The sequence below is a fragment of the Daphnia pulicaria genome, chromosome 1 (assembly GCF_021234035.1).
Source record: "Daphnia pulicaria isolate SC F1-1A chromosome 1, SC_F0-13Bv2, whole genome shotgun sequence".
Lineage (NCBI taxonomy): Eukaryota > Metazoa > Arthropoda > Branchiopoda > Diplostraca > Daphniidae > Daphnia > Daphnia pulicaria.
This window is the reverse complement of record NC_060913.1, coordinates 35,910,821-35,926,707: the sequence shown is the minus strand read 5'-3', so window position 1 is coordinate 35,926,707 and position 15,887 is coordinate 35,910,821. Positions and strand designations below refer to the sequence as shown.

At 35.9% G+C, this 15,887-nt stretch overlaps 1 protein-coding gene and 3 long non-coding RNA genes across 9 annotated transcripts; 3 read left to right on the top strand and 1 right to left on the bottom strand.

Moving 5' to 3' along the window:
• Positions 1-1,208: 1,208 nt before the first annotated feature.
• On the bottom strand, positions 1,209-15,037 carry LOC124312407. The gene is made up of 3 exons (XR_006910493.1): positions 14,841-15,037; positions 12,095-12,099; positions 1,209-1,220 (listed from the first exon to the last, which is right to left on the bottom strand). It is a non-coding gene; the product is annotated as an uncharacterized LOC124312407 (long non-coding RNA).
• Positions 6,305-9,496, top strand: LOC124311575 (putative inorganic phosphate cotransporter). 2 transcript variants are annotated; one of them, XM_046776089.1, is made up of 13 exons: positions 6,305-6,411; positions 6,779-6,944; positions 7,054-7,123; positions 7,220-7,434; positions 7,518-7,757; positions 7,828-7,915; positions 7,997-8,223; positions 8,279-8,428; positions 8,506-8,638; positions 8,737-8,810; positions 8,872-8,919; positions 8,986-9,105; positions 9,186-9,496. In XM_046776089.1, the coding sequence occupies exons 4-13, from the start codon at positions 7,252-7,254 to the stop codon at positions 9,348-9,350; spliced, it is 1,428 nt and encodes a 475-aa protein (XP_046632045.1). In that variant the 5' UTR covers positions 6,305-6,411; positions 6,779-6,944; positions 7,054-7,123; positions 7,220-7,251; the 3' UTR covers positions 9,351-9,496. The 2 variants fall into 2 exon arrangements, with proteins under 2 accessions (XP_046632045.1, XP_046632044.1); XM_046776088.1 differs by having other exon boundaries at positions 6,309-6,419.
• On the top strand, positions 9,802-11,463 carry LOC124312247. 5 transcript variants are annotated; one of them, XR_006910454.1, is made up of 8 exons: positions 9,802-10,074; positions 10,160-10,255; positions 10,448-10,582; positions 10,673-10,745; positions 10,861-10,984; positions 11,050-11,162; positions 11,212-11,346; positions 11,414-11,463. It is a non-coding gene; the product is annotated as an uncharacterized LOC124312247 (long non-coding RNA). The 5 variants fall into 5 exon arrangements; XR_006910457.1 differs by having other exon boundaries at positions 9,802-10,089; positions 11,229-11,346; XR_006910455.1 differs by having other exon boundaries at positions 9,802-10,089; positions 11,431-11,463.
• LOC124312283 lies at positions 11,932-13,199 on the top strand. The gene is made up of 3 exons (XR_006910462.1): positions 11,932-12,399; positions 12,464-12,696; positions 12,843-13,199. It is a non-coding gene; the product is annotated as an uncharacterized LOC124312283 (long non-coding RNA).
• Positions 15,038-15,887: the final 850 nt, after the last annotated feature.

Below are 15,887 nucleotides of genomic sequence, written 5' to 3'. Positions count from 1 at the left end.
GGCGAGAAATTTAAAAAGTGAAAAAAATGATCATATTTGATTTGAAAAAAATTTAAGTTAAAATTGATGCAGGAACTTATCATCTGCTAGAGAGCTTCAGGCATTGCCTCCCGTTTTGTCTGACCATCCAAACTGACCAATCAAATACTCTCACCACCCACCTCCATCCAAAACCCACCAAGACAAAGTGAGGCAAATGCCTGAGGCTCTCTAGCAGATGATAAGTTTCAACGACGGCTCAGTTGACAGATAGAAACAAATGTAAAAAAATATGTCGTATATCCCTATATTCTCATTTTTCTCCCAAATTTATGTGGCAATGTTGCACCCCCTAATTTATTTGTTGTCTTCTCTCAATCCCGAATTTCAACACCCCTCTTTCTTTGTTCTAGAATCGGCAGAACACGACCCACTCTCTCATCGACAGGTCGCTGTCTCTCGCTTTCTCTCGCCTTAATTTCTCATTTAATAAGCTCATTTTTTCAAAAGGAACATTTTCATTTTTATGAGAGCGAACTCTTTAATTTGTAATTCACCTAACTTTCGTTCAAAATTTGTGACTAAGATCCCTCAATGGTTCGTTGGAATTGTCATCAATGATCCTAGACTACAATGAAAATTATAGTATGTAGAATTATCAGGGACAATTCTCTACCAGATTTCTCTGGACGGTTCAATGGATGAGCCGTTAGATGGGTTAGATAGAAACTCGTTCAGATCTGCGGAGGGACAAATAAGATTGGTTAGTAATTTTCACTATACCTGCTGCGTGACTTAATGTTATAAAAAATTATTTTAAAAAATCTTGCTGGGAGAAGATTTTGAGGAAGGAAATTTTGTGGGGACCTTCCGGGACGAAATTTTTTTAGAAAGCATAATTTCTGCAACGGGATTGATGATTGCCGGATTGATATTACGATTTTTATCCTTGATATGGCGATTCAAACTTCGTGGGTCTTTATACGATAAATAACATTCGTTTGATGGTGCATCACACTGGCACAATGAAAGAAAAGAAAATGAAGCGTGTACCAACCAGGACAATTCTTTTCAATTTTAAAAACAAATTGTTCAACACTTCCTGTAACTCACACACTCAAATCTACACCCCCCTCTAACATCTTAGACACAAATCATCCATTTTCCTTTAGAGCGCCCTCAGCTCTTCGTCTTTTGGAGCTCTTCGTTTTTTCACGGATATAATATTTAAAAAATATTTTCTATCGTATGGTATAAATTAATTTAATTAGGAGCTAAGCAATGACACGTGCAAAATCAAATTTCGAATAATGTGTCTGATTTGTTAAAAGATCAGGCCAAGGCACTGTTAACGAAATAGTTTTAATGGATAATTAAAGAGATTTTTTAACGAAAATTAATAAGATTTTTGAAGAAATAGTTAATCCTATTTTTAAAAAAGATTTTTGAAGAAATAGTTAATCCAATTTTTTAAAAATCTTTATATGAATGGGTTAAAGGTGAATTAAGTCAAGTAAAGCCTCAACATTAATATCGCATTGAGTAAACACATCTTGCATCATGCTATTGTTAATCAACTCCTCTGGGTTTTCTCTTTAAAATTATGTTCTACCGCTCCTTGGAATGTTAGTCCTAAATTCTTAAATTTTAGCAAACGATAGTTATAAGAAAGAATTACAAGAATCTGATTTTCCAAATTTTGTAAATGAAATAAGTAATAGAATAAATAAAATTTTCTAAAAATCTAATTTGATTCCATAATCTTTATTTTGTTCTTTTATTGCGGATTCAATCTCCAATAAAGAAATTTTATGCTGATATAATTTTTTAGAGTCGGGTTCTATTCTCATTATATATTCCCTAAATTTCACGTAATAAGTCTTTATCTTTAATGATAAAATCTAAATATGGCTCAATATATAATCGTACCGTTATTTTATGAAGGGCGTATTGTTCAAGATTTTTTTGAAATATGAATAACTATTCCTAAAAAATCTTATAAATTTTCGCTAAAAAAGCTATTTAATTACTAATTAAAATTTATTAGAAAAATAACTTCAATATTGATACAGAAGTTACTAAAAATATTAAATGTATGGAAAAATAATAAACAAGCCTTTCTTCTTACCTTAAATAATGATACACTATAACGAATATAGCTAAAACTATATAAAAATAACTGAGATCCAAGCTTAAATTTTTATTATCGTAAATCTCAATTCTTTCAGGAATTTCAGAAAGATCAAATAACTCTTTGATTTCAACTTTCATTATTTTTACAATTAAAAAAAAAATTTTATATTTTTCTTTATTTTCGGCCTTTGCATTTTTTAGAATTAATAAATCTTTATTCTTATCTAAAGAACGCATTATTTTTTATTTTTTATTATTTTGGTTTATTTGAGTTTTGTGAAAGAAAATTAAATAATTGGTATTTATTAACATTTATGATAATAGTAGTTAATTTATGTAAGACTACTCTACGTTGCAATGACGAGAGCTAAAGACCATCTAATTATATGCGGTTTTAGTAGTAAAGCTGCCACTCCTGAAAAATGTAGTAAAATCTCCCTTTTTCCTTTGCAGCTCTATATTTTTTGCTTTCGCACCTGCCAATTCTTTATTTTTATCTTTTTAAAATGTTTGCAGGATGTTCGTGTACATGAACACTAATACCTTTAACAAGTAAAAACAGTTACATCAGTAAGTGCCCTATCGGTTGACACACAGATAAACCTATTCACATGCAGTCGAAGAGTAACGATCCGTTCTAAGAATGCATTTTAGTTTTTACCAATTGTATTTAGCAGTTTTTTTGCTGCCATAACCTAAGAATACAATGTTGGCAATTACTCGTTCGCCAACCTCGTTTCTCTCCCCCTGGTGTACCTCCTGGTCCTGGTCGAGCATTGAAGTGGAGACGTGCTGCTCTTGCCTCTTCGTTTCTGGCGTAAGCTGCGGCGAATGCTGGATTCCGCTCCAAATCCCGGTAGAATCTGCGTTTGTCCTCGTCTGTCGAGCTGGAGTCTTCGTCTTCTGATTCGTCCAAGCCGGTCCAGCAGAGTTGGAGCTCGTCCTTTTCCTCCGACTGGGTTGTGCGAGCCCTTCGAGCCGCTGCCCCGGCTACCTACCTTTCGTTACGTCCTTCAAGCTATCCACTTCTTCGACAGGCTGGGCAAAAAGATGAATCGGATGTACCTCTACAGCATCAGACTTTGGCATGCATGGTTTTCGTGCGGAGGTCCTGAAGGAGGAAAACATTAAAAAATTAGCAACATTTAAAGTAGAGGAGTCGGACATATAAGTATATTCGTCCAAATTCCAAATATAATTCTACGTGTCAAAATGAAAACTAGTCTTTGGCTTCTGAATCTCATTTACCTCCTATGATAATCAGGAGAGAAAGACACAATGTATTCGAGGGTAACAACTGAGAATAACCTTCTCTGGTATTTTACTCTAAAAGTAGATGTTTCGTGTTTGTTGGTTTCCATTCTGCGAAGGTGCAAATTTAGGTAGGGAAATAAAAGAATCGTTAGCTGTTGAATTGTTATAAAAAATAAAAATAATTGATGACATGTATACTAACAGTTCTGGATCCAATAAAACTTCGAATTGCTCTATCCCAAAAACGGTAGATTTCATCAAGCGCAATGCTTCTTGGATGTCAGGCGTAGCCAATTTCGTCGCTATGGAATTATGTTTCGAAAAAGAATTCTCAAATTCCATTGAATATTGTCTTTTTGAGTGTTTGTTCAAGCTTGAACCAGAGATAAGGAGATGGGACACACATTAGGGAATGACACTTTTCGGCGCGCCATCTAGCGGCTAATGCCCTCCCTTCATCTTTAGCGGACGAATTCTCAAAATGTGTAAGGCGGATGATTTGAATTTCGTGAGGAATAGCCGGATAAGGACTCGCTCTGGTATAGGCAGAGTAGACCATGTGACTCATAATTCACGGAGTTTATGTGAAGCCAATTCGAGGAATCGAGGGGTTATTTCCCACAGGTCCCTGGTGTACTTTTTAACGAAGAAAACCTTGTGAAATAGACAGCTTCAGTTACCAGTTGTGCTCCGTAGCTCAAGAAGTTATGTTTCATATTCGCTCTGTATTCACAAAGTCATAATGGCTCCAAATTGTAGTGCTGTTAAGTGACAATCAAAGAGAAGTGACAAATCAGTTTCATTCCATACTTTTCCAAGTGACGCTTTGCGACTTGCTATATGGCTGAAATATTGTGTGCCTGGTTTCAAGCCATCCAAACATTCTGTGTTGTGTTCACTTCATTTTGATCCGTCTTTGATGACATGGACACCTCGGCGCAAATCGAATAGATTAAGAAACAGCATACTTAATCCTATTGATCTGGACGCAAACCCCGAAGCAGCGGAACCTCTAGACGATTTAGAAATCGTTAATTTCGACACACCAGTCAAGGTTACAGAATCTCACAGTCAACATAACACATCCCCCTCGGTCTCTTCTCACTCTGTTCGGAGGCAACTCATCACTGAATCTACGACTCCAATTAAAAGAGCAATATTAGATAAAAACTGTGAAATACCCGAAACACCACCTAGGAAGTGTACCAGTCCAATTGAAAAAGATTATGAATTTGATGAAGCTGTGGACGGTGCTGCGAGTTTCATCAACTCAACAGAAAAAGCTTCATTACATGACAGAGATTACTTTTCGCCGAACAGAAATAGCTGTATTGATGACATAAACAGACTTACAGAAGAAAACAATCGTATAAGGCAGGAATACGAAGAGCACATAGACCGTCTAAAGAGAGAAATTCGTGAACTAGATGCGAAGCACATTGTGAAATAGACTACGTCAAGCAAGTGAATGTTGGTAAAAAGAGAAAATTGGCCGCAATGGCATCCCGTGAGCGCTAGAGCCACATTGAACTAAACGTCAAAGAGGGTAAAATTTAAATATTGAAGCAGCAGTTGAAGAAGTCAAAAATGCAATGTGAAGATCTTAAGAAAGCTAACAAAAACACTATCAAGAAAACCAACCTGTCCGAAACCGCTTACCAACTCTATGTTAACGAGAAGTTAAATTCTGGAAAGAAAAAGGAGAAACGCAGATACTCGAAGTTCATCTGTGACCTGGCAATAAACCTAAGTTATTATTCCAACACCGCATATGAAAAAAACTAGATCGGTTTTTACCTTGCCATCTATCCGGAGTCTTCGGCGCTACCTTGCGCCAGTTGGTTGTAATTCCGGAATTTTAAGAAACGCATTATCCCAAATACAAAAAGACATCGCAGACGGAAAACACGGGAAAGATGTAACTTTGAGTGTGGATGAGATGTCCATTAAGAAGGCGTTATGCTACGATCCCCAATTAAAGAAATATTTGGGATTCACAGATTTTCCTGATGATAAACAATCAAGTCGAGAAACAGATCATCAACTTCTTGCTACTCAAATATTAGTGTTCTACGTCGTTGGATTGGATGGGAAATGTAGATCTTCCGTCGCTTACTACTTCACGACTCATTTAACGGGGCTAAGCCAGTCCAAAATGCTTTATTTTTACGGATTTTTTTTTTCGAACTCCAACTATCGATAGTCAACCAAGCCCAGCTTTTTACATCGATTCCATTCTTTTCTCAATTATTCAATCATTCAATCAATCAAAAATTAATGGCCAGAAGAATAGATCTCCCTTGCTTTTTTGAAAATCGGCCGCGAGATGGCGTGGTGAAATGACGTCTGTCAATGGCGAAAATCTTCAGAAAATGACGAAAAATTTTCAAGATTTTCAATTGCCAATATCTCTGCTAATAACCGTTCAAAATAAAAACGGGGCGAGATGTTTCTAGAGGGGGGGAAATCTTTCATTCTAAAAAATTAGATTTTTTATTAAAGGTCTGGTTTGCCCAAAAACTGATGTCAAAAATCAGTAAAAACGCTACAATTTCAGGGGGGGTCCCTTAGTTTTCATTTAATAACTTATTAACTATGCTAGCTAGAACATTATGGATTTCACCATTGTATTTTCCGTAAAATTCTGCACAAAATGATTTATACGGGGACTGACTGCGATGCCTTCGTCACCCTTTTCCGAAAATTGTAAACCCCCAAAACCCCCGATTTTGGCCTCATTGAGTGGTGGACTCAGTGTTAAAAATGAATCGTACCTCTCATTATATTCAGTAATCCAGGATGCAAGATTATTTTTTGGTCAACAAACCAACGTATTTTACACTGTCAGACAATCATAAGATAAGCTCATAAACTAGGCGGTGATTTGTTACGATAACGATATATGTAATTTATCCATGATCTGAATAGCTCAACACAACTCGAATTCAAGTCGATGAAAGGCAGATCAATTATAGCGTTGCTAGATGTCAACCTGTCAAAGTGTCTGTCCTTGTAAGAAAACAATTAAGACCTATTTAATTGCAGGTAAAAGAGTAAGTCTAATAACAACTGAATTCTTGTTTTTTTAATTGTTTTATTTGAATTTTTACGCAAAAAAATTATCTCATTAAAATAAAATTTGCAATTGATTTTGTCCTATTATATTAAATAAAGATAAATTTTATTTTTAAACATTCAAACAAACTATCAATTTTCGTTAATGCTACTAAATTGTATCTCAAATTTATGATCACGAGTTTATGTTTGAACGAAAAATAATTTTATTGCAGTCTATAAAAATGACCATGGACTGGCGTAGACTGTACACGTGACACCTTATAATCCTCTTATCATAGATGTAAATGGATTTACCCTGATAGAAAGAATTTGTTTTTATCTGTCCCAATACTAGTCACAACAATAACATGACAGACACGCCAAGTAAAGTCAACGAGGATGAAAAGGAGAGCAAACAACCGCTACCGTCAGACGCAATCTTCGTCATTGCCACTAATGACCACCAACAACCCTTAGATAAGGCCACAAAGAGCGTCCAGGAAGGCGCCATTGAGTCCGCGGTATAAAAGGGAAAAATAAAATTTTGCGCAATCACCAACATACGCAATATACCTTAAGCGTATAAGTCTATTGGAAATAAATTTGATTGCCATGCCGAATTGTGCGTAGGTTCAAGACGCCATACAGCATGGCCACTCGCTTGAAAATGGTGATAGCCAGATAGTCGACAAACCTAAAGGTCAGTCGTATAATTCAAGGTTATTGCTAAATATAGGCTCCAATGCATTCTTTATTTAATGCTGTAATAGTTTATTTGAATCTACTTATCACTCAGATTTTTTTTGATCTCGCCATGTTTTCGCTTTTATGGGTTTTCTTGGTTTGGCATCGGTTTATATGATGCGAATCAATTTGTCAGTGGCCATCGTCGACATGGTAAGAACTCCGCCCGTCGACAACGCCACGTCCTTCTTCGGCAGAAGCGGAGGTACGAGCACGAGTAACAGTACCGAACACTGCAAGTACGACGAAGACTCCGGAAGCAGTGAAGTACGTATAATCGTATGTACTCAATCAATTCGATTAGTTATTAATATTTCTCATCATTTGTTTTTGAACCAAATGTCCAACAGAGCAACGGCGAATTCGATTGGGATGGTGAAACCCAAGCGCTGATTCTGGGGGCATTTTTCTGGGGCCTCATGGTGACGCAAATTCCCGGTGGAATATTGGCCGAGAAATACGGCGGCAAATACGTGTTGGGTCTTGGCATCCTACTGACAGATTTTTTCTGCGTGCTGACCCCACTGGCTGCACGACAAGGTGGAGCCAATGCAGTTATAGTTATGCGAGTTTTAACCGGACTGGCTGAGGTATCATTCAAGTCACGCGAAATATTAATATCAAAACTTTTGACTCAACAACTGGCATGTTTGCTTCAAGGGAGTGTCGTTTCCTGCGGCCAACAGTATGATTTCCAAATGGGTTCCTACTTTTGAGAGGACGACTATTGGCGCCTTCGTTTTGGCAGGTAAATGCAAAAGGATGTGACGCAGGCTATTAGCGTAATTTGATGATTTAATAAATCATTTTAATTTGTGGTCACAAATAGGAACTACGTTTGGGACTGTGATTATTATGCCCTTATCGGGTTGGTTGTGTTCTCTCGAGTTTGACAATGGCTGGCCTTTGGCTTTTTACGTTCCCGGCATCATTGGAGTTATTTGGTTCACCTTCTGGGTTTTCTTGGTTTTCGATAGTCCGTCTGTCCATCCACGAATTGCCGAGGACGAGAAACGTTACATTCTCGCTTCTACGGGGATTAAGAAGCCAATTCAGGTCTGTCAATCCATTTTTTTATGATGTCCGGAATCTTAATTAAGTTAACTGTTAGATGTCAGAGACTCCCTGGAAAACCATTTTGACTTCTATACATCTGTGGGCTATTTTGGTGGCTCATTTGGGACACAGCTGGGGCTTTTGCATGTTGCTCACTGAATTGCCTACCTACATGAAGACAGTCTTGCATTTCGACTTGAAAGCCGTACGATAACATTTTAAACCATCCTGTTAAAAAAAATTAAATTCATCGCGATTCAATGTTGCCAAATTTTTCGATAGAATGGAGCGCTATCGGCCCTTCCATATTTAGCCATGTGGGTCTTTTCGATCGCCTTCAGTGTGACCGCTGACGCGATCAGGAAAAACAAGATATTAAACACCACCTACACTAGGAAGGTCTTCACTACCATCGGTAACATAATTATATTTCTAGAGTTTTGATTAACTTTACGTATCCAATTTATATTATTATTACATCGCGAGCCAACTAATACGTCTGTTTTATTACAGGACTCTTGTTACCCGCTTTCGGACTTATTGGAGTGAGCTATACAGGCTGCGACCGAGTCGCCACTATCACTTTGGTAACTTAAGTTAACATAGCAATTAAGTATCTAGGCAGTAAATTTTATTTTTATTTTTCAGCTCACCGTGTCATGCGGATTTAACGGAGCCATTTATTCCGGATTTTTGGTATGAGCTTCATTCTGCACATAAATCATGATTATTTTTTCTAAAACGAAATACTAACGCTTGCAGGCTAATCACATCGATATTGCTTCCAATTTTGCCGGCACAATGATGGGCGTTACTAGCTGCGTGGCAAACATTTGTGGATTTCTGGCACCCTATATAGTCAATCTTATCGTGACTGAGTCGGTAATAGCTTCAACCTTCATAACCAATATGTTATCTAGAAATTTATTTTGAATATTAAACAATTTTTTTGGTTCCTACAGGGATCGTTAGATCAATGGCAAACAGTGTTCTTCCTCTCGGCAGGTATTTACGCTGCTACGAATTTATTCTACGTTGTCTTTGGCACCGGCGTAGAGCAGCCTTGGAATCAAATTAACCGCGACCCGATATTGGAACAAAGAAAAATGAATCGCTTTCCTCAATGACATCATCATCAAGCTCTGACCAATCTAGCAAATCGAAGTGATACCCGCGATTTCAACAAATTTCTTGAATAGCTTTTGACTCCTTCACAACACTTACTTAAAAATGAAAAAATAAAATTTTAATAAACAAAAGTTTTGATGTTTTACCCAACGATATTTTATTTTCGTTTGGATCAATCCAATTCAAAGCCTTTTATTTCCGTATACAGATTTTCATGACATTATTCCTTTATTTTCATGACATTATTCCTTTATTTTTATTTTCATTCCCACCTATTTTGTTTTTTTCCCGCTTTGTTTAATTACCCGAAGGGTTACTGGTCAAAGTTTCGTTTGCAGTATGGTTTACATTGGGCACCCTCAGTTCTCGTAACACTACACAGATGGCTTTTTGCAGTTATTGTAACACTACATAGATGGATGCACTAGTTTTTGGCAATTATTGATTGTAATCAACAATTTTATTGCATTTCAATGGCAGTAATCGGTAGCTTACAATTTTTTACATCCATTCTGAAAATTTGGCTGTAATCGATTCAGGCATTTGATCAAACGGAGTTCTTGGTACTTTTTGACAGAATTTCAATAGCTGTTACAGCAGACGATAATACAGAGACAAGTGACACTTTTGTGACAGGGATATAAACGTTATGTGGCAATCGACTTGAAGCCCGTATGATAAAATAAAATTGTAGTCAAAGTATTAGTGCTGTGTTCTATGTCGGTAAGAGTTCAAAACGTGAGTGTTATTATTTCGTAATCACTAAGTAATGCTCGATTTGAATTGTATGGTACTTTTTTGTATTAAGTTATCATCTATATGGAGAAATATTCATGATTCAACGATAGAACTATAAGTCGTTCACTGGGTGTTTTCAAAAAAACACCATCAATCTCCATTTTAGGTGAGTGTGAGTTATTTCTATTCTTTTTTCAACTGCATCATATGGTTGTCTTTTGTTCTCATCTCGGCTGACAACACTTTATCAATCCATCATAATTACTTAAACAAACTCTTGAGACTTAAACGATCTTAGTGAGTCCAAGTTATTTCAAAACCAATATGTTTATTGCATTGCGATCTCGTTCTCATCTAGGTAGCTGCATATAGTGTGGGCAATAACTCCAATCCTTCATTTAAGTCCCTGGGATCTTATCGACTAGTGCTGTTAACTAGACTTTGTTACCAGCACGACTGCACTAATTTCCACCATCACTCTAAAGTTAAAAACGTGAGTGTGATTTATTTCATATATTACTGCTTGAAAAGCAGTGCTTCTTTTTAATTGTATGTTTATTTTCATGTCTAAAATATAATCTAGATAAAGGATCATTGAATGATAGATGTCACTGTGTGCTGTTATTGACAAACACAATCAATCTTCAGTTAAAGAAGTGAGGACGAGTTATTTCAATTTCTTTAAACTGCCTTACATTGTGTTTATTTGGGTTCTCATCTAGTTTAGGGATTCATGATCAATTCTATGTAATAAATTCATTTCTTTACTAGTTTTGGCCAAACATCCACATTGTTGACACAGCAAAATATTTCAAGTTCCCTACTTCAATTATGAACTCACTACCTAGTTCTGCAAAAAAGGTCTCAGCGTTTAAGAGATTTGAAAGACGATTGGGTATTTCTAGTTATTTGTTTTCCAATAATAATTTTTCTAATTATCGTGTCAAACGATTTCAACAGGATCTCCCACTCCCAGCTGGCGTTTCACAGCTGACGCTTTCATAAGTTAAACGGACTTATGGGAGAACGTGTAAAAACCTACATTAGTCACTGAAACCAGTAGAAGCTAGAAGGTAATTTGACAATCAATAAGTCACGAACTTTTTTAACTCTTATTTTTAGTTCTGATACTTCTGTAGAAAGCAGTAGTGTCTCTATTGAATATGATGAGATTGTTGGGCTATCTGTAGCTTGCCTATCGAATATTGAAGCTTATTCGACTAGAACACCCACAGCATCGATTGAAGATAGTCACAGGTTAACAAGACAAATGATAAGGCATCCAGCCGGATATTCTACTTATTGTAATTAATAACACTTTTAGTTCTGGAACTCCTTTAGGACAGCAGCGTCTCTATAGAATATGACGAGAAACATTTTTAGTTCTAATACTCCCGTAGGAGACAGCATCGTCTCTATTGAATATGACCAGAATGACCCAGGATTGAAGAAAAAGCGTAGAGTACTGACTTTGATTGTTGGACCATCTCTAGCCTGTCTTATATTTTTTTTTTTCAAAATTATCATCCTGTTGAAGTAATATTGTATGATAGAATAGAAGTCACTGTATGTTATCACCGAACGCTATCAATCTCCAGTAAAAGAAGTGCTGATAGGTAGTTACTTAAATTGAATTTTAACAAGATCCGGTGTGACGTGGGGTGGCGGGGCGAAGCCTCCGCCGCACCAAAGTCACGCCTTACCTTTACGCCGCGCCATATCATATTAGGTTTTATTAATTGAATTTTTATTTAATGTTTGGATAGAAACATGCGGAAATATTCTTTTAATCTCTTTCTTGATTTCTGCATATTACATCTTCCGGAAACTAAGGGCATACATTTTTTTTAGTGTTATTAATTAATCTTAATAATAGGCCTACCTTTATAACAGAATATTATTATTATTCTATAACTATTCTATAGCTCTGCCTTTATAAAACTATACCAATACTACTATACCAACTAGTATACCCTTAACATCCCCTTCGGGTACCTTACCCTACGCTGCCTACAGTTTAACAACCAACGCGATTAGTCGGCGCTAGATGGCGTCGGCAATCACGTGTGTTTTTGGCGCCCAAAAGAGTTAGGGAAGTAAGCAGAATTTTGTAAGGGATCCAGGTAGTTAAGAAAAATATTCCACTGGGTTTGATTAAAAATTGAAACCTCAAATGTTTTATTCGTTTTGTTTACCAACAGTTGAAAATCTTGTAAGAAAATCAGTTTCTAACATGAAGAGTGAAGCAGAGGAGTCGGTAATGAGAACCTTCATAGGACAAACTCGTGATTTAAGTGAATGTTCCAAATGGTATGTCACCACAAAAGTTTTCTGTTTACATTTAAGTTTAATAATGTTATTCTTATTATTCTAGCACCAGTTTGCTACTTGACCCAGTGGAAGCAAAATGTTGACATTACTTTTGTCGAGGCTGCATTACTGGGCTACCAAGAAACTCAACTGGCGAACCAACCTTTTTGTGTGGCGTGTGTCAAACTATAGTCTGCAAAGATGACTTGAAAGAGCTAAATCCCAAGATGAGCAAAATTACCTCTTCCCTGCAGCACTTTTTACAAGATTTTTGTAGAGAGGGAGGATGGAAAATTGGTATAAACAAGTTCACTAGACTTTAGATTGTTATTGCTATTGTCTGACTTCCTAATTGAATTCTTTGGTAAACCTTTAGCCAATAATTATATTGTATTGTGCCTGAGTTTAAGCACTTACAATTATCCTTTTGTTTTGTTTTCCAGATACTTTGTTGAGTAGTTCTGCAAATGGTCAACCAATTTCAAGATCACTACCCTTAAATTTAGAAGGGAAGTCTGAGAAAACTGTAGTACAACAGCAGCTGATATTGAAGAAGGCAGTGGTTCTGTTATTATTTGCAGTTCATCTTCCTCTGAACTGGCTCATCAGAGTACACTTGAACCAGAACACAAAGTACATCAATGGCTGATGACCAATCCGAATGTAGATCCACCCCAGACAACACTCCGCGTTTTATTTTGGGACTAAAGACGTCAGCACAAAACCGTTGAAAACACCCGGAGAAAGACGGCTTATTCTCGATTGCATACTGGTCTTCCCCTTTCATAATACAACCTGTTTAAAACACGTCTTTAAAATGGCCAATTATTTTTTTTGGGGACTTCGGGTATTTTTTACTGTGAGTGAAAACTTGGTATTGGGAATTACCAAAAAAAGCCATCAAATAGATGGCTTTTTCCGGTCTTAATCTGTGCTTTATTTTACCGATTGTTACGGTATTATAAGCGCCTTTAATTGGTCTTTAATTTTTAAATTAGATAACTGGCTCGTCGCAAATTGTATATTCATAGAAAAACTTTTTTTTCTTTTTTTATGACAAATTATATATGAAAAACAACAGCAATAATAGACTTGGCAACTTAAGTTTTGTCGTAGTAGTCTCATCGTTTGTAGGCCTAAACTTTAATGTCGGTGCTTCGTGAAAAATTTGATTTTTTTATCCTTCAATCTTCACGACTCGGCATTTATACAGTGAAAATTTTGAGTTTATCCTCTCAAAAATCATGGCCCATAACAGAAATCATATGTAAAGTCTTTGGCATTCCCTATTCTTCAATAAACGACTTTGCAATTTTCCCGCTTATGAGAAGACTAATTCTCGCGATCTGGCATGTGGCAACCTGGTGGCAACGCTTAAATAGCAGCAGAGGTATGGAAACAAAAGATGGAAGACAACGTTATGAGAGCCACAACTAAAAATTGGAATAAGTGTTTTATTGTTACGAAACTGTTATATCGTGGTGGTGCTACTCTTTTACCAAGTCGTTTTGTGTGCCTTTATTCCCTATCTTTTACAATCTGTGTCCGGTCGAATTCCCAAAGTTATCTGATAAGTGATGGCATCAAAGTAGCGTGGTTTGCCTTCAACTCTTGCCACAACAAACGTAAGTAATAAGTTGATTTTTTCATTGTTTAATTTTCACTAATTCATCTCGTAGTCTTTTGCCACAGTCAAATTTCATTTACCTGCTGACACGAGTCAGCTTGATATGCCCCTTTGGAGTGGATCAAGAAGACGGGGAATAAATCCACATGTTATTGGCCAAATGAAGATGTAGCAGAGAATGTTACTGCATTGGTAAATTTGATAACAAATAAGAGAGCTGTTGTTGATAAAGAAAATTGGACGGTATTGAATGTAACAATAATAGCTAAGTTAGGTAAGTTTCTTTCTTTACGAAAATTTTTTTTTGAAATTTATCCATATTTTCCAAGTTTATTTCTTTACGTAAACTTTTTGAGAAATGCCATATTTTTCAAGTTTATTTCTTTACATAAACTTTTTGAGAAATGGATCCATCTTTTTCAAGTTTATTTCTTTACGTAAACTTTTTGAGAAATTTATCCATATTTTTCAAGTTTATTTTTTTACGTAAACTTTTTGAGAAATTTATCCTTATTTAGCAAGCTTCTTTCTTTATGAATAACCTTTTGAGATAGTCATCCTTTTTTTAAGTTTCTTTCTTTACGACTTCCTTTTTTTTAGAAATTGATCCTTATTTTAATTTATTTGCAGACACTTACAAAGGAGCACAAGACCAATTGAAGAGTGCAATCGATGGTGAACAGGTGGTTAGCACTGATATAGAAAAAAGAGGAAGACCCAGGTAGCACACAGACTCTGTTTTAGGTCTGTTACAGATCTGTTTCTGAGAGTCTGTAAATTGTTTGTAGTGTCACACTTTTACAGACTGTCATACAGGGGCCGTATTCTAGCCTTGGCTTAAATTCTGGTCTTAAACTTACTAAAATTTCTTAAAAAATTTTCTCACGTAAGCTAGGAAAAAATGTAAGTTCGTCTTTTCAATAAACACGTATTCTAGCTTAAATTTTCTTACTTTTATTTCTGAACTTAGTATAAGTTCGAATCATAAGATCAGATTTTTCAAGCATAGAATTTTTTATTTTCTTAGAGGTCGGGGCTTATCGCAGCCAATAAGATAAGCCGTTTCATGACATTGCGTACAATAATAGATGCTGTTTAGTTTCATAAGGAAATTTACAAAGTCTGCTAGAATTTTGTTTGAAAGTAAACAAGACTTTTTTATGAAAATTAATAGGAATTTGAACTTTTAATTAGTGTTTTATTGTCCCAGTGAACATCTTGCGTGCATTATTGCCCTAGCAGCAAAAGATAAAGCTGTCATGACCGATAGATTTAGTTTCAGAAATGTATTGCAAGATAGGTAACTAGAATTGTGTTTTAATTACGTATTTATAACTTAATTATTGCTTGTAATTGGTCTAGGACTATGTTTAATTCATTGTCTTGAAGACCGGATACAAAATAGTGAAAATATCACAGCATGTTAATTGGTAACACAAGTGTTGCTGAATCTATGCGAAGTGTGACAAAGACAGGTATTCTAGCTTTACGTTAACTAATTTTTTTGGTAGGTGGTGGCTCACAGAACAGTGAAACTAAGGCCATTGCTTTTCAAAATGTTTAACGCTCCATGGAAAAACAAAAGCTGGCTCTTCAAGACAGTTCTAAAATTTAAGCTTTAGTTACGCAGTGAAATTTCAAGTTTAAAATAGTGTGTATGTAAAAAAGATATTTTTCAATAAACTATAACCCATAACTAACATGATAATTGATTTATTGTAATTATTTTGTCACTTTCAAAACTTTGTTAAATAATAAGTTAGTTATTTTTAGTTAATAAGTTAGTGAAGAGTTAGTTGTTCGAGCAATGTTTAGGGAAATATATAGGGAAATGACACTTGAAAATACTAAAAACTAGGAC